The sequence below is a fragment of the Dipodomys ordii genome, unplaced genomic scaffold (genome assembly GCF_000151885.1).
Source record: "Dipodomys ordii isolate 6190 unplaced genomic scaffold, Dord_2.0 Scaffold208, whole genome shotgun sequence".
NCBI lineage: Eukaryota > Metazoa > Chordata > Mammalia > Rodentia > Heteromyidae > Dipodomys > Dipodomys ordii.
In genome coordinates, this window is record NW_012267424.1 from 928,626 (window position 1) to 950,074 (window position 21,449).

Sequence of the window (21,449 nt, forward strand, 5' to 3'; positions counted from 1 at the left end):
GGGGGTCTAGCCGTGGGGCCTGAACTCTGGGCCTGGGCGCTGTCCCTCAGCTCTTCAGCTCAAGGCTAGCGCTCTACCACTTGAGTCATAGCACCACTTCCGGATTTTTCTTTTTTTGCGTATGTGGTGCTAAGGAATCGAACCCAGGGCCTCAGGCATGCAAGGCAAGCGCTCTACCACTGAGCCACCTGCCCAGCCCCTGGGATAACTCTTTCTAACTTAGTTTTATTCATTGATTTTGTCTGTTGGACATATCTGGAAATTTTAAGTCTCTATATTTACTATGTGTGAGCCGCAAAACGGCTTGTGAAGTTGTAGGAGTTTCTGGAGGCAGCTTCACATCAGATGATAGATTGATTGTGGCATTGCCCACATTTAATCTTTGGTCTTAGTCTTTATTACTTAGAGAAGCCGTCTCTATTGGACTGGAAAAATAGAACATGCTCTGTTCGTGGATCAATAGCAAAATAGCCAAAACGAGAATGAAGGCAATGAATGTACAGCCAAGAAGAATATAGTAAGAATAAAGGTAGAGGCTATAAAGGTGCAGCCAAGTGTATGGGAAGCCTTGAACCAACACCCCCTTCCTGCAGGCATGCTTCCTTGAAGCTCTTTGTCTAACACGATCTCTCACGCAGACTCCGCAGGAGGTGGTGTGGCAACTAGGAAAAACAGAAGTGGCGCTGTGGCTCAAGTGGTAGAGCGCTAGCCTTGAGCTGAAGAGCTGAGGGACAGCGCCCAGGCCCAGAGTTCAGGCCCCACAACCAACAACAACTAAAAAAAAAATAAAAAATAAAAAAGTGCAAGACCCTCAGTTCAAGCCCTAGTACTGGCACACGCTTAAAAACATGAGAGAGAAAAAAAAAAGGCATATTGAAGGAAAAGGAAAGTACAATCTCATACTACTCAAATTATCCATCCCCAAAACCTACCTCTCTCAGCCCAGGATAGACAGGTGGCTAGGTGGAGGAAGGAGAAGGAAGTGAGGACCATCTTTGCCACAGCGCTCAGCATCACACCCATGCCAGAAAACCCCAGTCTGGGCCATTTCCAAGCCCTAAGCTCCACACTTGCCCTGTCTACACACCCACAGTACAAACCAGCCTCACCCCAACAGGTCCATCCATAAACCTCAAGATGAGCCTGGCACCAGACTTCAAGTCAAGGCCCAGCCCTGTGATCCCAAATGCAGGGCTTTCCAAGAGAACCCAGGTTTCAGGGCACCCTTCATTCAGAAAACAATAATAATTATATAAGCCTGTAATCCTAGCTACTCAGGAGCTTAGATATGAAGATTGCAGTTTGAAGCCAGCCTGGGCAGGAAAGTCCCTGAGACACTCGTCTCTAATAAGCTCCTCAGAAAAAGCTGGAAGTGGCACTGTGGCTCAAGTTGTGGAGCACTAGCCTTGAGCTCAAACAGGTGCAGGGACAGCGCCCAAGCCCTGAGTTCAAGCCCCAGGACCAGCAAAAAATAAAAATTTAAAAAAAGGATAAAGGTATAGGCTGGGAAGTGGCACTGTAGCTCAAGTGGTAGACGGCTCGCCTTGAGCTGAAGAGCTGAGGGACAGTGCCCAGGCCCTGAGTTCAAGCCCACGACCGACAAAAAAAAAGAATTTCCAGGAACAGGCTGGCCATCAGTGGTCCATGCTTATCACCCTAGCTACTTAGGAGGCTGAGATTTGAGGCTTGTGCTTCAAAGACAGCCCAGGCAAGAAAGGCTGTGAAACTTTCATCACCAATTAACCAGTAACAAGTTGTGGGTCAAGTGGTAGAGCGCCAGCCTTCAGAAAAAAAAAATCAAGGACAGTGCCAAGACCATGAGTTCAATCGCCAGAATGGACCCAAATTTTAAAAAATATCTAGTTAACTAAATTCAGTTACACCTTAATAAAATCATGTGCCATGCCATGTGCTGGTGGCTCACTCCTGTAATCCTAGCCACTCAGGAGGCTGAGATCTGAGGATCATGCTTCAAAGCCAGCCCAGGCAGGAAAGACCATGAAACTCTTATCTCCAATAAACCATTCAGAAAACTGGAAGCGGTGCTGTGGCTCAAGTGGTAGAGCGCTAGCCTTGAGCTGAAGAGCTGAGGGACAGCACCCAGGTCCAGAGTTCAAGACCCACAACCAACTGAAGGAGGAGGAGGAGGAGGGGGACAGAATTTAATATTGAAATGCAAGAATGGTTCAACATAAGCAAATCAGTAAATCCAGAAGTAGAGTTGTAGCTCAAGAGGTAGAGCCCCAGCCTTTAGCAAAAGAACTGAGCAAAAGCACCGCTGGGCCCTGAGTTCAAGCCCCAATACTGGCACAAATAAATAAATATATATTGGCCGTACCTGGGGCTTGAACTCTACCACTTGCGTCACTTCCCACTTTTTTTTTTTTTTGGATACTTAGTTGGCTATACGAATCTCATAGACTTTTCTACCCCAGCTGCCTTTGAACCTCATTGGATCCTCAGATCTCAGCCTCCTTGAGTAGCTAGGATTACAGACCTGAGCCACCAGCACCCAGCCAATATTTTTTTTTTAATTTCAACATCTTCCCATGACAAAAAAAAATTCTTGACAAAAGTACACAAGGAATATACCACATTATAATAAAGATTGTACATAAATAACTCCACAACTAACATTATGCTCAATGATGAAAAATTGAAAATTCTTCCTCTAAGAACAAGTGAAACAGGTCCAGTTTTACCACTTTAGTTCCATATAATACTGATAGTACTAGCCAGTGCAATTAGTCAAGAAAAAGAAATTAAAGGCATTGAAATTGAAAAGGGAGTTACATTTGCTCTGCAAATGACATGATCTTTTTGTAGAAAATCTTGAAAAAACCATTTTTTAACAACTGTTAGAGCAGGGCTGGTGGCTCATGCCTATAATTGTAGCTACTCAGGAGGCTGACCTCTGAGGATTGCGGTTCAAAGCGAGCTCAGGTAGGAAAGTCCATGAGACTCTTATCTCCAATTAACCAGCAAAAAGCCAAAGCAGGGGCTGGGAAGGTGGCTCAGTGGTAGAGTGGCTGCTTAGCATGCATGAAGCCCTGGGTTTGATACTTCAGTACCACATATACAGAAAAAGCCAGAAGTAGGGTTATGGCTCCCTAGTAGGTTATGATAGTGCTAGCCTTGAGCAAAAGAAGCTCAGGGAGAGTGCCCAAGCCCTGAGTTCAAGCTCTAGGACTGGCCAAAAAAAGGTGGAGCTGTGGCCCAAGTGGTAGAGCATCAACCTTGAGTGAAAAAGCTAATGGAGAGCACCCAGGCCTCAAGTTCCAGCTCCAGTATTGAGAGAGGGTAGAGGGAAGGAGAGAAAGGGAAAAAAGGAGAAAGAGGAAGAGGGAGGAAGGAAGGGAGGGAGGGAAGGAGGGAGGGATGGAAGAAAGGAAGGGAGGGAGGGAGGGAAGGAGGGAGGGAGGGAGGAAGGAATCACAAGGACATTGTTTCAGATGTTTCTTTCACTTACTGAAGCAATTGTTACTGTATGTTGCCAACCTATAGATACTGGGCACCACCGGGTCCTTTGTTCCAAATTCCTATCCCATCTTGCCAAGAAAGGAGGAATTGAGTCCTGTAGCCAGTATGCCTATAGTAGCCAGAGTTGCAGAAGTTCTGGATGAGATCAGGGAATAGCAGAAATCCTGCTGAAAGGTAAACACAAGGCCCCTTGCCTGTCAAGTTGGGATACAGCCTAGAAGAACAACTCCCAGGCGCTCCTGCATATGTAGGGGCCGTGCTTTCCTCAGCAATGATCTGGGTAAAGCCATCAGGGAAGGAAGTTCTCCATTACTTCAGCTGGTCCCTTCCTCTCTCTGGCTCAGGGATGGTGACATCAGTGTGCTGCATCTAAAACAATGTGAGCAGCATTGAGGAAAGTCTTATGAGAGGCTTTGTGTTTTTGTGTGCCAGGACTGAGGCTTGAACAGCTTGGGTGCTGTCCCTTAGCTTTTTTGATCAAAGAAGGCACTCTACCATGTGAGCCACAGCTCCACTTTGGCTCTTTTCGCTGGTTAATTGGAGATAAAAGTCTCACAGACTTTCCTACCCAGGCTGGCTTCTAACTTCAATCCTCAGATCTCAAGCTCCGCAGTAGCTAGGATTACAGGCATGAACTACTGACATCCAGATCCTAACAAGCTTTTGTGTTTGGATTTGTTCCTTCATTATTTTGTTGTTGTTGTTGTTTTGTCAATCATGGAGCTTGAACTCTGGGCCTGGGCGCTGTCCCTCAGCTCTTCAGCTCAAGGCTAGCGCCCTACCACTTGAGCCACACACCACTTCCGGTTTTCTGGTCGTTAATTGGAGATAAGAGTCTTACAGACTTTCCTGCCTAGGCTGGCTTTGAAGCACAATCCTTAGATCTCAGCCTCCTGAGTAGCTAGGATTTCAGGTGTAAGCCACCAGCACCTAGCTGCTTTGTTGTTTTTTTAATTTAAAGACTAGGAGTTAGATAACAAGTTGAACTCCTCTTTCTTGATTCCTCTATTCTTATTCTTGGCTCTCATCGATGCTTGGAATCATGTGTCTGGAACTGTCATTCTTCCAATAATACTTTTACTAGTAAGGTCATGTCTAGGTAACGTGCCATTCAATTTTCATCCCTATAAATCAGTTCATGAGAACTTTTGCCCCATTTGTGTTGTCTTTTCCCTTATTCATTTGTAGAAAATATATACGTTCTAGATTCTAAAATGTTACTTTAATATGTTAGTCTTCCTCTGTTTCTCGCTTTTATTTATTCTGTCCTTTGTGCTACAGTTTTTAATTATGACCAGAAAATGTAGCAAACTTTTTTGTGTGCCAGTCCTAGGGCTTAAACTCAGGGCTTGGACATAGTTCTTAAGTTGTTTTTTTTTTTTTTTCTGTCAATTATGGGACTTGAACTCTGGGCCTGGGTGCTATCCCTCAGCTCTTCAGCTCAAGGCTAGTGCTCTACCACTTGAGCCACAGCACCACTTCTCGTTTTCTGGTGGTTTATTGGAGATAAGAGTCTCATGGACTTTCCTGCCCAGCCATAAATGTACTTCAAGGTTTTTGTTTGTTTATTTTTTGTCAGTCGTGGGGCTTGAACTCTGGGCCTGGGCACTGTCCCTCAGCTCTTCTACTCAAGGCTAGCACTCTACCACTTGAGCCACAGCCCCTCTTCTGGCTTTTTCTGCTTATGTGGTGCTGAGGAATCAAACCCAGAGCCTCATGCATGCAAGGCAAGCCACCTTCCCATCCTTGTAATTCAAGATTTTTTGGTAGTTAAGTGGAGATAAAAGTCTCATGGAACTCACATCTGTACGTAATGTTTCTTCTGCTACCTAGAACCTCACCAACCCCATCCACCTGTGTGAACAAAGTCAACTTCTCTGAGAAGCGGCCTTGTAGTAATCACACACAAGAGGAGAGGATAAACAGCAGGGTAAAGAAAAACCACTTATTGTTAGCTTGCAGTAGACTCTAGCCAAAACTCTGGAAGAATGAACTCACAGGATGGTGGTAAGGAACTAGTGTGGAGGAGGGTTCAGCACATAAAGATAGTACACACATATTATTATGAAAGAGCTTGTCTATGAATGCTGACTTTAGGAAGAGAGCTCTCTATGATGAGCACTTCTACAAGGAGGGATATCCAGCTAACTTCCTATAGCATAGTGGAAGCAGTGCAGTCTCGGGAAACCCAGTACTCTAACATGTCCGTAAGGGAAGTCAGCAATGTGATTCTGAGGAATCTGCATGAACAAGATGGAGAGCACTAGAGTAGGTAAGGTAAGCTGTTAAGCAGCTGAACTCTGTGTACACCTGAAGATGAGGTTATCTGATAACCAGCAACAGAGGGAACTTTCCCCTGCATTCTAAAGGGGTTCCACTCTAGCCATGAGTAGCTCAGCATCATTTTGTGTGTGTGTGTGTGGTGGGGGGTTGGAATAGTTTGGGAACTTAAACTCAGGGCCTCACTTGCTCAGCTTTTTCTGCTTATAGCTGGTGCTCTACCACATAAGCCAAACCTCTGGCCTGGTTTTTCACTGGTTGATTAGAAGTAAGAATCTTAGAGACTTTTCTGTTCAGACTGACACCGAATCATCTCAGATTTCAGCCTCCTACATCACTAGGATTATGGGCATGAGCCACTGGTGCCCAGTTCAACATCACTCCTAATCTCTTTGAGAAAAACCAATCATTTTGAGAAAAGCCATGAGATGTGTCGTTTACAGGTGCAGAGATACAAAACTTAGAGATGAGCAAGTCACTTTGACACTATAATCAGCTGTGTAAATGCAATACTCAGAGTAATTTTTATAAGCTGTTTGCAATTTCCACTTAATTGCCACATAGTACAGCAGAGTCTTTAAACTGGTAAGCTATATATATGCTTGCCCTAGCTAGCCCAATGCCAAGAAAATATTAACCCGGCTAAGAGCACATAAAAATTAACTGGTTTCGGGCTGGGAAGGTGGCTCAGTGGTAGAGCGCTTGCCTTGCATAAGGCCCTGGGTTCAATTCCTCAGCACCACATAAGAAAAAAGAAAAAAGATGGAAGTGGCGCTGTGACTCAAGTGGTAGAGCACTAGCCTTGAGCTGAAGAGCTGAGGGACAGCACCCAAGCCCAGAGTTCAGGCCCCATGAACAGACCCCCCCCAAAAAAAAAAAAATTAACTGGTTTCACTGGGTGCTGGTGGCTTATGACTGTAATCCTAGCTACTCAGGAGGCTGAGATCTGAGGATGGTGATTCAAAGCCAGCCTGGGCAGGAAAATCCATGAGACTCTTACCTCCAATAAACCACTCAGAAAACCAGAAGTGGTGCTGTGGCTCAAGTGGTAGAGCACTAGCCTTGAGCTGAAGAGTTGAGGGACAGTGCCCAGGCCCAGAGTTCAAGCCCCACAACCAACACCACAACCGACCAAAAAAAAAAAAAATCAGAAGACGTGACAGCACTGGACCCTCACTTTTGCTGAATAATAATCAGCTAGAGGTGTGCATTGAAAGGACTCCTCCCTCAGACTGGCCTTAACACTGGGTTTAATGCATGTCTTCACAGGTGCGCACACATACTCTGTGCACCAAACTTCAGTTCACTGCTCTGTCCTGCCCAGCACTGACCTGGACGCTGAAGACGCCAGTCTCAGTGACTCCTTGACACCCCCATGTCAGCAGGAAGTAGCCAGAAAGACAACAGCCGACCCCTTTCCCCGTCTCCCTTCAGTCCAGCTTTTTTATGTATCTGACAGACTCTATTTGTAGGATCTGCCTCTCCCCTCTAGGCCCAATCTTTTTATGTATCTAAAAATGGAATAGGAAGGATTGAGTCCTGCCTTATTCCCCAGGGTCAAGCAAAGCAGCAGGTGTGTGTACATGTGCTTGTCCACAGGCAGGTCATTCCGACTTTGGCCCAAGGAGACAATGGCCCCCACACCCAGCTTCCCCCCACACCCTGCTTCCACTGTGGGCCTGGCCAAGGACATCGCCCTTGATCCCAAGGAGACCATAGCCTATTGTTTATTATCAACTTCCTTGTTAAGCCCTATATAAGCCCACCCCAAAATCCAGTCCCTTGCACAACCTCTAATCCCATGGGAAGTTCTGCACCCCTCTTTGTTCCTCAATAAACAGCCCTCGCCTGCTGAGGTTCCAGTCTGGCCTGTTACTGTTTCGTTCTCTCCCCATTTTCCCAACAAATCTTATCTCACTTTCTCCTTTTACAGGTTTTGAAGGGGGGTGGGGGGAATGTCTCAGGTACTTTCTTGCCCAGCCTCCTGAGTAGTTGGGATTACAGGTGTGAGCCACCAGCACCTGGTTCTGCTTTGTATGTTTTAAAAAGAAAATCTCTTCTAGCTACAGAGTCAGAGATAAGTTCCTATCTTTTCATCAAAGTAGTCTTAAAGTTTAGTTTCCTACATTATTTTAATCCATCTGTGCTTTTTCCTGACAGTGGGATTTGAACTCAGGGACTTGAGTTCTCACTTGACTTTTTCACTCAAGCTGGCGCTCTAACACTTGAGCCACACTCCAGTTCTGCCCTTTTTTTGCTGGTTAATTGGAGATAAGAGTTTCAAGGACTTTCCTGCCCAGGCTGGCCTCAAACTGTGATCTTCAGATCTCAGCCTCCTGACTAGCTAAGATTACAAGTGAGCCACCAACACCTGGCTAATAAATTCTTTATTATTCCTGTTACTACACCTGGACTCTTCAGTGTGTTTTTGAATCTTTGTTAAATAAGTACATGAGCTTTCAGAAAGTATTTGAAATTTCATACTGTGGCCTCTCTAAGTTCTAGATGTCTATCTAGAGGCCCCTGGGATAACATTCAAAAGTCCATTATCTAAAAAGGGGTTGGGCTTGAGGGTCTTAAAAAAGACATGAAAAGGAACCGTAACAGAGATTTTAGGTCCATAAAGAGAGGCTTGAATTGTATTCTGAATATTGTCCATGTTCTCCCACAGCAGCCATCTGGACCAGCCTGCCATCTGGTGGTTATAGATGGTGGTGCACCGTGTTACCAAGAGGAAAGGAGCAGTGGACATCCTGCAACAATGTATTTAGATTTAGTCCATTAAGATTACTGTAACAGCCTGGATGTCTTATGAACACAGGATTGATTCTCTCAGTTAGTTCAGGGGCTGTCAGAAGTCCAAGATCAAGGCTTTGGTACATGCCATTTCTGGTGAAGACTTCTTTCCTAAGGTAGGTAGTGTCTTCTCGTCCTGTCTTGTGGTAGAAGGGACAGGCAGATCTCTGGAGCCTCATTTACAGGTGCACTAACTTCGTTCCTGAGAGCTCTGTCCTTGTAACTTAATCCCAATCATCTCCAACCTCCATTGCACCGAAATTAGATCCCAACATGAGTTGAAATGTGGAGACACAGACATACAGAACAGAGGTAATTCAGATATTGATAAAAGTTCTTTCAAAGTTCTTCTCCCAAGAACATATCCCCATGATACAGAAATGCAATTTCTGTGTTTATTATATAACTAGGAGTCGATCTGGGATCACTGCTTAATTCCCTTGCTTAAACATTAGTGATGTGGCTGGGGGGTTAACTGTGTGGTGTATCACCTGTCAAACACAGGAATGCAGGAGAATGATGAACGGGGTGATACTGATCAAGATGATTTGCATTCATAAGCTAACAAGTTGAATTGTAACCCCTTTGTACAATACCTAAAGGTGATAAAAATGTACTTTTTAAGTCCCTAAAACAGTCCATCAATGATCCATCTATAATATAAGCACAGCACTGAGTTTAAGCCCAGGTATCCAGCATCCAGTTTGATGGTCAGCTCAATGTTATAGAAAGCTAGGATGACACCAGAGAGGGAGAGACAGAGACAGAGACAGAGAGACAGAGACAGAGACTGAGACAGGGACAGAGACCGACAGAGAGAAAGAGACAGAGAAAGAGAGAGAGCACATGCATAGGGATTTTAGAATTACCACCTGATCATAAGCAGCCTTATATTTATCATTGTAGACCTTGCTGTGGAAAAAAATAAATTTAATTTCATTCGATAAAACATGAAGATTGGGCTGGGAAGGTGGCTCAGTGGTAGAGCACTTGCCTTGCATGCCTGAGGCCCTGGGTTCGATTCCTCAGCACCACATAAACAGAAAAAAAAAAGCTGGAAGTGGCTCTGTGGCTCAAGTGGTAGAGTGTTAGCCTTGAGCTGAAGAGCTGAGGGACAGTGCCCAGGCCCAGAGTTTAGGCTCCATGACCGGACCCAAAAAAAAAATATGAAGATTGAGGGACAAAGGACAAACGCAGCAGTGGTTCTCACTGGACACTATGTTGAAAATGAACTATACAACGTGTGGTGGGAACAAGGAGGGAAAAACTGGAGAGAACAAAGGAAGGGGTGACATGTTCCAAAAAGAAATGTACTCATTGCTTGCCTAGCATGCATGAAGCCCTAGGTTCGATTCCTTAGTACCACCTAACAGAGAAGGCCAGAAGTGGCACTGTGGCTCAAATGGTAGAGTGCTAGCTTTGAGCAAAAGAAGCTCAGTGACAGTGTCTAGGCCCTGAGTTCAAGCCCTAGGACTGACAAAAAAAAAAACTCTCAACTTAGGTGTCTCCAAGGCAGCATCTGTGGAGACAAAGCCACCAGGCCCCAGATTCAGGGTTGACACCAAGAAGCAATGTCAGGTCCAAGCTGTACATTTGGAGAGCTGTATATACAAAGCCATCCACGGGAGGGATGTGTCACAGCCTCACCTCTCCTTCACAGGCACTAAAAGGCAAATCACACGAGGATGGTCATCTCTGATTTGCATATCTGGTGCTGTGATTGGAATGTACTGGCTTTTGTTTTATTTTCTTTCATTTTGTTTGTGTCAGTACTGGGGCTAGGGCCTAGGCACTATCTCTGAGCTTTTTCACTCAAGACTAGCGCTCTACCACTTGAGCCACATCTCCACATCTGGCTTTTTGTTGTTAATTGTAAATAAGGGTCTCATGGGTTTTCTGACAGAGGGTGGCTTCAAACCATAATCATCAGCTCTCAGCTTCCTGAGTGGCTAGGATTACAGATGTGAACCACAGGCGCCAAGTTCACCATATTGGAGATTTTGTTTGGGTTTTGTTTGTTTTATATTTAGGCCAGAAAAGGTTTTCACTTGTTGTTGACTTGAAATGACATATTGATATAGATTTACTGTAAGATAATGCTCGTGAACAAATGGATCTTACATATTTAAGGACAAGAGGGAGGAGAGGAGAATCCACTTGAAGAAGTTCTTCCTTCCTCCGGGTCTTGGAGAAGATCATTCATGGAACACTGCAATGCTCCAGGCAGTGGACTAACTTTCCAATTAATGACCCTGAGAAGACAGTATTTTACAGTATTTTAAGATCCCACTACTTACTGTTTATGTCCTTGTCTGAATGAGAAAGCCATGTGGACTAAATGAAACAAAAAGCCTGGCATGAAGAACCAGAAGAAGAATAGACAGGGTAGCTATTAAACTCAAACCAATACCTGACTTATGTAACTGTAACCCCTCTGTACATCACCTTTATAATAACAATAAAAAGAAAAAATTTAAGCCAGGCACCAGTGGCTCACATCTGTAATCCCAGCTACTCAGGAGGCTGAGATCTGAGGATCGAGGTTCCAAGCCAGCCTGGGCACAGAATTCAAGCCTCACAACTGACAAAAATAAATAAATAAAAAACTAAAACCAAACATTAATCCTAGTTTACAGATGATAGAGACATTAAATTTTAAAACATTACAATTTTGAAAAAGAGAAAATCATCACAGCCATATCTAGAAACCATAACAGGCATCACTGACTCACATCTATAATCAAGCTACGTAGGAGGCTGAAATCCTGAGATCTATGGTTCAAGGCCAATCCAGAAATATGCAGACTTCATCTTGGAATTACCATCAAAAAGCAGAGTTGAAGCTCTGGTAAGCCTAATTTTTCTAGCTGCATATGTGTACATAAAATACTTCCACCATACTCATTTCCCTATACCCTCTTCTTTTGCCCTCCATCCCCCAAAAAGAACCTTTTATATGTTTTGTCCTTCATATTTTAGGGCTAGATTCCACATATGAAAGAAAATCTGTGATTATATATGTGTGGTATATGTGATATATATATATATATATATATATATATATACACACACACACACACACACATTCCACATTTTCTTTGCCCATTCACCATTCTGATTCCATAGTTTGTAGCTAGCATAGCTTGGCTATTGTGATTAGTGCTGCTATAAATACAGATGTTCAAGTATCTCGACTCTATGGTGATATACATACATCCTTCAGATGTACACATTGGAGTTGTATAGCAGAATCACACAACAGTTCTACTTTATCTTTTTTTTTTACTCTTTTTTTTTTTGGTTGTGGGGCTTGAACTCTGGGCCGAGGCACTGTCCCTCAGCTCTTCAGCTCAAGGCTAGTGCTCTACCACTTGAGCCACAGAGCCACTTCAGCTTTTTTCTTTTTGCTTATGTGGTATTGAGGAATCGAACCCTGGGCCTCATGCATGCAAGGCAAGCACTCTACCACTGAGCCACTTTCCCAGCCCCTGGAATGGCTACTTTAGATTTTAAGAAACCTCCATTTTTGCTTCCATAGTGGTTGCATCAATTTATACTCCCACCAACAGTATATGTGTCCCTTTTTCCCCACACCTTTGCCAGCATTGGTTTTCACTTCTTTCCTGATGATAGCCATTTTGACTGGGGTACAATGGGATCCCAGTGAGATTTCAATTAGCATTTCCTTTATAAATATGGATAGTGTACATCTCTTTGTGTATTTCTTAGTCATATAAACAACTTTGAGGACTATCTGTTCAATTCAAGGAAATGAAATGCTGAAATGAACTTCTAAAATCTACTTTCTGGAGACCCAGATTCATTTTCTTGGAATTATTTTTATATATACTGGCTTGATACACAACAGAAAAGATTTTCCTTTCTTCAATTTTTCCTTGATCTGACAGAAAGTTCAAAAAGCTCCCTAAAATTTGAGGACATAATTACTAATTTAAATCTTGTATCATCAAGATTGTCCAAACAGGCACCTTCTTTTTCCCTGATTGCAGTGATTTCTGTCTTGGGGGCTTCTGAGTCTAAATTGCTGGTAGTAAAATGTCTTCAGGAAATGCCAAAATCAGGTACTTCAAGGCAAGCTATCCATGTCAGTTCAGTCGGTTCAAAATCCCAGCCTATCTGACCTTCATGTACCCTATGAAGATCATGGCCTTTAGCAAGAGTAGAGGAATCTAAGAAATCAACTGTCAAGTGTTGGTGCTTCTGTCACTTGGCATGGCTCCATACACCCAAGAAACAAGGGGCCTGGGACCCAGAGAACTCCAATCATGCTACCACTCAGGACCATGGGATCTTACAGGCTGACCAGAGAATCTCATTATCATTGGCAGATCACTGTACATGATTTCTTGTTAGCCAATCTGAGGTTAATGCAAGCCTTTCAGGTCACTTGACAAACCTGGGGAACTGTGCCTGGTTGGCTGGAAGCCTGATAGTAACATCATCAACATTGATGTCCAGTTATTGCTGGCTCCCAGCCAGTCTGGAAGCTGAGATCTGAGGATCAAGACATGAAGCCAGGGCTGGGAAGGTGGCTCAGTGGTAGAGCACTTGCCTTGCATGCCTGAGGCCCTGGGTTCAATTCCTCAGCACCACATAAGCAAAAAGAAAAAAGCCGAAAGTGGCACTGTGGCTCAAGTGGTAGAGTGCTAGCCTTGAGCTGAAGAGCTGAGGGACAGCGCCCAGGCCCAGAGTTCAGGCCCCACGACCAAAAAAAAAAAAAAAAAAAGACATGAAACCAACTCAGGCAGGCAATTTCAAGAGACTCTTATCTCCAATTTACCAGCAAAAAGCCAGAAGTGGAGACATGGCTCAAGTCGTAGAGTACCAGCATTAAGTACAAAAGTGAAGTAAGCTAAAGCACCAGGCCCAGCTGGATGCTAGAATGTCTTAGTGTTGAGCTGCAGCGGGCTGCTATGCAAACAAAATCCCTTGACTTTTTTTTAATGTTAAGCACAAGCTGTAGTGAGGCTCAAAACATGCCTGTCTTTCCTATAGATCTTGAGGTCAGCTTTCCTTCCATTGGTGGGAATGGCTTGAGTTACATTGTGGGACAGGCCAGCTGATGTACACAGTGTCTGAATAATGGGGTAACAAGCCACTGATTTTTGTAGTGAGGGGGATGGCGGGGGCAATGCCAGTCCTTGAGCTTGAACTCAGGGACTGGGTGCTGTTTCTGAGCTTTTCTGCTCAGGACTAGCACCCCAGCACTTGAGCCACAGCTCCACTTTCCTCCTTTTGTGTGTGCTTAATTGGATATGAGTTTCATTGAGGCCAGGTACCGATGGCTCACACTTGTAATCCTAGCTACTCAGGAGGCTGAGATCGGAGAATGGCAGTTCAGAGCCAGCTAGAGTAGGAACACCTGTAAGACTCTTATCTCCAATTAACCACCAGAAAACCAGAAGTGGCGCTGTGCCTCAAGTAGTAGAGCACTAGCCTTGAGCTGAAATGCTCAGAGACAGTGCCCAGGCCCAGACTTCAAGCCCTACGACTGACCAAAAAAAGAGTTATGGGGGCTGGGAATGTGGCTTAGTGGTAGAGTGCTTACCTAGCATACATGAAGCCCTGGATTCAATTCCTTAGTACCACATTAACAGAAAAAGCCGGAAGTGGTGCTGTAACTCAAGGGGGTAGAGTGCTAACCTTGAGCAAAAGTTCAGGGAGGGCTGGGAAGTTGGCTCAGTGTTAGAGCGCTTGCCTTGCATGCCTGAGGCCCTGGGTTCGATTCCTCAGCACCACATAAACAAAAAAGAAAAAAACCTGGAAGTGGTGCTGTGGCTCAAGTGGTAGAGCTAAAGAGCTGAGGGACAGTGCCCAGGCCCACGACCGGACCAAAAAAAAAAAGTTCAGGGACAGTGCCACAGGCCCTGAGTTCAAGCTCCATGACCGACAAAAAACAAATTAATCTTTTTTTTTGGGGGGGGGGTCCAGTCGTGGGGCCTGAACTCTGGGCCTGGGCGCTGTCCCTCAGCTCTTCAGCTCAAGACTAGCACTCTACCACTTGAGCCACAGTGCCACTTCCGGCTTTTTTCTTTTTGTTTATGTGGTGCTGAGGAATCAAACCCAGGGCCTCAGGCATGCAAGGCAAGCGCTCTACCACTGAGCCATCTTCCCAGCCCAATCTTTTTTTTTTAAGCACTAAAATTAAGAAGATTACTGAAGCTGGATGCTGATGGCTCATTCCGGTAATCCTAGGCACTAAGATGCTGAGATCTAAGAATCTAGGTTCAGAATCAGCTCAGGGAAGGAAAGTCCATGAGACTCTTATCTCCAATTAAGCACCAAAAAGCTGAAAGTAGAGCTGTGGTTCAAATGGTAGAGTGATAGTCTTGAGAACAAAAGCCCTGAGTTCAAGCACCAGGACTGGCCCCACACACCAAAATTACTGAGCCAGAAATACTAAATCCTCATTTTATTATTTTTTTAATCTTTACCTTGAGGGATAGGAATCACATCTGATTCAGGAAAGGCTTAGTGGCTTAGGAACTATTTGACATTCTACAATAGAATAACAGAAAGGATACACACACACACACACACACACATACACACACACACACACACACACACACATAATTTTTTTTGTGTGCCAGTACTGGGCTTGAACTCAGGCATGGGTGCTGTCCCTTGGTTTTTTGCTCAAGGCTGGCACTCTACTCACCTGAGCCACAACCTACTTCTGATTGTTTGTTATGGTGGGAAATTGAAGATAAGAGTCTTAGAGACTTTTCTGCCTACAATTCTCAGGTCTCAGCCTTCTGAATAGCTAAGATTACAGGCATGAGCCACAGACAGATATGACCAAAATATCAACTGTAAACTAGGAAGTCCTGATAGAAGTCCTTTGAATCTACCTGAAAAAATGTCATACAATTGTATTTTCAGCCAAGCTCACCTGTAATCCTAGCTACTCAAGAGGCTGACATCTGAGGATCATGGTTCAAAGCCTGCCCAGGAATTGATAACAAAAACAAAAAAAAACAAAGCCTGCCCAGGCAGGAAACAGTGAGATTCTTATCTCCAATTAACCGCAAAAAGCCAAAACTGAGCGGGGCGCTGGTGGCTCACGCCTGTAATCCTAGCTACTCAGGAGGCTGAGATCTGAGGATCGCCGTTCAAAGCCAGCCCAGGCAGGAGAGACCGTGAGACTCCTATCTCCAATAAACCACCAGAAAACCGGAAGTGGCGCTGTAGCTCAAGTGGTAGAGGGCTCGCCTTGAGCTGAAGAGCTGAGGGACAGCGCCTAGGCCCAGAGTTCAAGCCCCACGGCGACCAAAAAAAAAAAAAAAGCCAAAACTGGACCTGTGGCTTAAGTGGTAGAGTGCTAGTCTTGAGACAGTGCCCTGGACCAGCAAATAAATAAAACCACATTTTCAAAATGTTTTTAATGTGCATCTAATAATCCTCAAAATAGGCATTTTTAATAGATGTTAAAGACTTTTCTAGTCCCATCACTTGATAGAAACCAGTAAAAGTGTACAAAAAGAAAACCACATCTAAAACATGTAAGGGATACCAAAGAGACAAAAAGGAAGGAAGGAACGAAGGAAGGAAGGAAGGAAGGAAGGAAGGAAGGAAGGAAGGAAGGAAGGAAGGAAGGGAGGGAGGGAGGGAGGGAGGGAGGGAGGGAAAGGAAAGAGGAGGGAAGGGATGGAAGGGGAAAAATAAAGGAAGAAGTAACAATGCTCGATAGGAAATGTACTCATTACCTTACTCATGTAACTGTAACCCCTCTGTACAGTATCTTTACAATAAAAAACATATATAATAAAAAATAAAAAAGAGGGGCTGGGAAGTTGGCTCAGTGGTAGAGCGCTTGCCTTGCATGCCTGAGGCCCTGGGTTCGATTCCTCAGCACCACATAAGAAAAAAGAAAAAAGCCGGAAGCTTAAGTGGTAGGGCACTAGCCTTGAGCTGAAGAGCTGAGGGACAGTGCTCAGGCCCAGAGTTCAGGCCCCATGACCGGACCAAAAACAATAAATAAATAAAAAAGAAATTCCTCAGAAAAAAGAGAGAGAGAAAGAAAGAAAGAAAAAAAGAAAGAAAGACTAATCTAGGGACCAGTGTCTTATGCCTATAATCCTAGCTATTCAGGAAGCTGGGACCTGAGGATTGTAGGCAGGAAAGTTGGTAATACTCTTATCTTCAATTTCCCACCATAACAAACAAACCAGAAGTAGGCTGTGGCTCAAGTGGGTAGAGTGCCAGCCTTGAGCAAAAAACCAAGGGACAGCACCCATGCCTGAGTTCAAGCCCAGTACCAGCACAAAAAATGTGTGTGTATGTCTATTCTTTCTGTTATTCTGTTATAAAATAACTAATAGTTTCTAAGCTACTAAGCCTTTCCTGGATCATAAAATATGCATCTGTCTATGTAGAAAGAGTTCTAATCAAAAAGGACTGTCAGGAAGGTCTGACTCAGCTACACTTCAGTATCACATGCTGCTTAGAACAGCTTTGAGCCATAATCTTCTAATCTTCCTGAGTCGTCCAGTTTTGCGTTGCTGTCTGCACTTTTAGCTGACTTCTGAAGGTCACCAGACTTCCAAGGTTCTGTGTGATTCTCCTATCTGATATAATATCTGTGCACTGATACCCTGAAGGTGCTAAAAATGATTCACTTAAACTTCTCTGAAGTCAAAGAGAGAACATTGTATGTCTTCATAAATTTTTCAGTGTGTTTAAGTTTTCTGTATCAGTTTCTGCTAGGCTTTGAAAGAAGCAATGCTAGTTCTATCCTTTTGCTGTTATTTTTAGCATGGCTACTTTTCAGCTCTCCTATGTTAAATAAATAAAAGGAAAACTGGTTAAGAAAGTGTCATATAATTTGTAAGTAGAAACTAACAATCTCGTTATGCTATACATTTATCATTAAAATGACTTCCAAGAGTAAGCAAAATTGTACTCATACCTATAATCCTAGCTACTCAAGAGGCTACTTCAAACTCAGTTCAAGCCTGAAAGTCCATGAGGCTCAACCAAAAAGCTGGTAGTGGAGCTGTGGCTCAAGTGGTAGAGGGCTAGTCTTGAACACAAAAGCTCAGTCTTGAACCCAGGTACTGAGTTCAAGACAGGGGAAGTTGGGGGAAGAGAGAGAGAGAGAGAGAGAGGAGAGAGAGAGAAAAAATTAAGGGAATTGGGCTGGGAAGGTGGCTCAGTGGTAGAGCGCTTGCCTTGCATGCATGAGGCCCTGGGTTCGATTCTTCAGCACCACATAAGCAAAAAGAAAAAAGCCGGAAGTGGCGCTGTGGCTCAAGTGGTAGAGCGCTAGCCTTGAGCTGAAGAGCTGAAGGACAGCGCTCAGGCCCAGAGTTCAGGCCCCACGACCAGACCCCCCCCCAAAAAAAAAGAAAAAAAAGACATAAAGATACAATTACTAAGCCAGGCACCAGTGGTTCACTCCTTAGCTACTCTGGTGAATGAGATCTGAAGATTCCAATTTGAAGCCAGTCTGGGCAGAAAGTTTGTGAGACTCTTATCTCTAATTAACCACCAAAAAGCTAGAAGTAGAGCTCTGGTTGAAATAGTAGAGTGCCAGCCTTGAGCGAAATGGGTAAAGGACAGTGCCCAGGCCATCAAAAACAGAATTTGGGGAATTGGAGGAATGAGCAGAGAGTTAACTGACCCACAGCTGTGTTGTCCAGTATGGAATTCTGAGACATAGGGTGGCTTGTGGCCATCTTGGAACATGGCTGGCCAGAATGGAGATGTGCTTTAATATAAATCATACCCCAGGTTGGAAAACTGTATCTCAATAATCTTATAATGAATAGATGTGGAAGGAATGCAACATTTTAATACACTGGACTAAATTGGATATATTATTTTAAAAATTATCTTTTATTGTTTTTTCTTATATTTTGCAATGTGGCTACTAGAGATTACATATGTGCTCAACAGTACTAGTTTAGTTGGTAAAGGAAGGAATTAACCAACACCAACAAGAAGAAAAATAACATGCACAACAATCTTGCATTGTAGTTTAGAAATAGAAAATAAATGCCTGCTGTGGCTCAAGTGGTAGAGCACTAGCCTTGAGCTGAAGAGCTTAGGGACAGTGCTCAAGCCCAGAGTTCAGGCCCCATGACCGGACCCAAAAAAAAAGAAAATAAATGCCTGTTATAAGGGAGTAAAGTTATTTTACTTTTTTGTTTGTTTGTTTGTTTTAATCCTGAAGCAGGGCGCCGGTGGCTCACGCCTGTAATCCTAGCTACTCAGGAGGCTGAGATCTAAGGCTCAAAGTTGAAAGTTGTTAGATCCACTCAGAAAAGATAGCCCCTTCCCTTTATTCTCTTTTCGGGGCTGGGAAGGTAGCTCAGCGGTAGAGTGCATGCCTTGCAAGCATGAGACACTGGGTTCGATTCCTCAGCACCACATAAATAGACAACGCCAGCAAAAAAAAAAAAAAAACACCCTTTGTTCTCTTTCCGCGGGCATGTGCGTAGCCCTCCCTATAAGTCCCTGCCCAACACCTGTAACCCAGGTAACTGGCCCACCTGGGGTCAGTAGGAGGTGCCCCAGGCTCTGAGGTCACTTCCGGATCCACTGTGGCCCCACCTCCTCCTCACTCTCCCCTAAATAATCTCTCCCCACCTCCCCCATAAATTCGCCCCCTGGTCCACCTTCATCTAGTTCAGGCTCTGGTTTCTCCTAATACTCTCTTTTGCCTGAACAACCACGTGAAGGTCTCTGTTTTCCAACCCTTACAAAAGTCAAGCCAGGCAAGAAAATCTGCAAGACTCTTATCTCCCATTAGCCAGCGAAAAAGCCAAAAGTGGAAGTTGTGGCTCAAGCAGTAGAACGCCATCCTTGAACAAAAAAAGCTAAGGGATAGTGCCCGGGCCCTGAATTCAAGATCTAGTACACACACACACACACACACACACACACACACACACACACAAATAACCTTGTATAGCTTGGAATCTTTCGGAACAATTGGAATCTTTATTCCCACATCCTTTATAACCCTGCTAGCGAGTATGGTCACCTGAAGTTTGCCGACAATACGAAGTCTTAGACCTGTTGATGAATCAATGTCTGAATCAATGTGAGGAGGGGAGTGGGAGGTGATGGAGTTCAGGATATAAAGTATAGCCTCAGCATACTGATATAAGTCAGCACATATCAGACCCAAGAGAGTGATGCCGCGGACCCTAAGGGGCTGATAGTGCAAATGAAATGGGGGGATTTCCCCAGTTTGGTGGGAAAGGGAGGGTAAAGGGGTTTTTGTTCTCTGCCTTCATCTGATTGAGACAGGCCCACATTGTGGAAGGCAGCCAGCTCTACTGAATTAAAAGTAAACCGCAGCCCCAAACACCCTCTAAATTGATACAGAAAGGTAACCCCCGTACCAGACCTGCTGAGTCTTAATCCTCATTTTAAAAGGATCCAATACGTGATTGTGCACCACTCAACTACGTGATTGTGCACCACTCAACTGGCAAGAATGGCAATTTGTCACTCAACAGAAGGCCTACATTTCTCAAGTTTTTTTTTTTTTTTTTGCCAGTCATGGGGCCTGAACTCTGGGCCTGGGCGCTGTCCCTCAGCTCTTCAGCTCAAGGCGAGCACTTTACCACTGGAACCACAGCGCCACTTCTGGCTTTTTCTGCTTATGTGGTGCTGAGGAATCGAACCCGGGTCTCATCATGCAAGGCAAGCGCTCTACCACTGAGCCACCTTCCCAGCCCACTACACTTCTCAAGTTTTAACTTGACAACCTGCCTCGCCCTTACTGAGCAGGAAGTCAGGGATGCGTTCAAAAATCCTCATTTTGTCTTCAGTACCTAAAACCTAGGTCCGGATTTCTGCTCTAACCTCACCCAACCCCCTTACCTGGTTTACTGACTAGCAATTGGCTGAAATGCAAACCTTCCCTGTGGAAAAACACCCCCGGAGGGCATCCGCATCCAACCTCTTCTCTATCCCTACAGAAGTGGTTTTCACTGCCCAGGGCGGATAAAAGACAAGAGTTGGCTTTTCCCTAGTTCCTCCTCCTTAAGAGTCTAGTCAGCGACTAGAACAATCGGAGGAAGAACCCGGAAAGGGGCGGGAGGAACACATCCATCCGAGGATTTGATGGACGGAGCAATAGGAGACTGCCCACTTTGAGTGGGCGATCTCGTTGCAGTCCACAGATTTCCGTTGACTGTCCTGCACTTCAGAAGCTATTTTAGGGACGCCGTCAGTCACGGGGTAGGATGGCACAAAGGATGCGGGCGGTCACATTGACTTAGCCACAGACTGACTGTACCGACCGCAAATGCAACCTGTGCATTTTCCCGGCTGGGTGGAAGCCCGCCCCTAAACAAAAGGGGCTTCAAGTTCCCACTTCCGCCCCTCAATAAAAAGGGTTCAAGCTCCCACTTCCGGGCTCTAGAGCGTCAGAGGGCGGGATCTTCCCCCAAGAGCACTCGCGAGCCGAAACGCGTACAGCCAACGAGCGCGCGACTACACATCAACGACACCGCCCACCTGGTCGGAACTTCCGGAACGTCCGGAACTCCGCTTTTTCCCCCTCCGCCCTCCCGCTCCACCCACGCTGGAGTTGCCCGAACCTAAGATGGCGGAGGGGTGGAGTGGACGCGCCTACCTGTGGGCGGGGCCTCGGTAACGAGACGTGGCCGGAGGCGGTGCTGGGATGGGGGCGGCGCCGACGCCGGACTCCCGCCCCTCCTCGCCGGGCCAGGGCGGCCTGGGGCCCTTGGCTACCGCACTCCTCACCGAGGAGTCTCCGGCGCCGGCGCTCTCCGAAGGCGATATGAGGCCCTTGGCGCGGGGTCGGGCGGCGAACGAGGAGGACGAGGAGAGCTCAGATAGCACGCCTCTCCTGCAGGCTCCCGGACAGGCCGAAGCCGGTGAGCGGCGGG

The 21,449-nt window shown here is 45.2% G+C and overlaps 1 protein-coding gene across 1 annotated transcript in view; it reads left to right on the forward strand.

Annotated features, from left to right (window-relative positions):
- The window catches only part of Slc17a5 (solute carrier family 17 (acidic sugar transporter), member 5), a 79,984-nt gene that overhangs the window by 9,576 nt on the left and 48,959 nt on the right, over positions 1 to 21,449 (forward strand). The window contains exon 2 of the mRNA XM_013035291.1: positions 21,346 to 21,437. Within this exon, the coding sequence (XP_012890745.1) occupies positions 21,346 to 21,437 (92 nt within the window). The remainder of the gene's footprint in view (positions 1 to 21,345; positions 21,438 to 21,449) is intronic.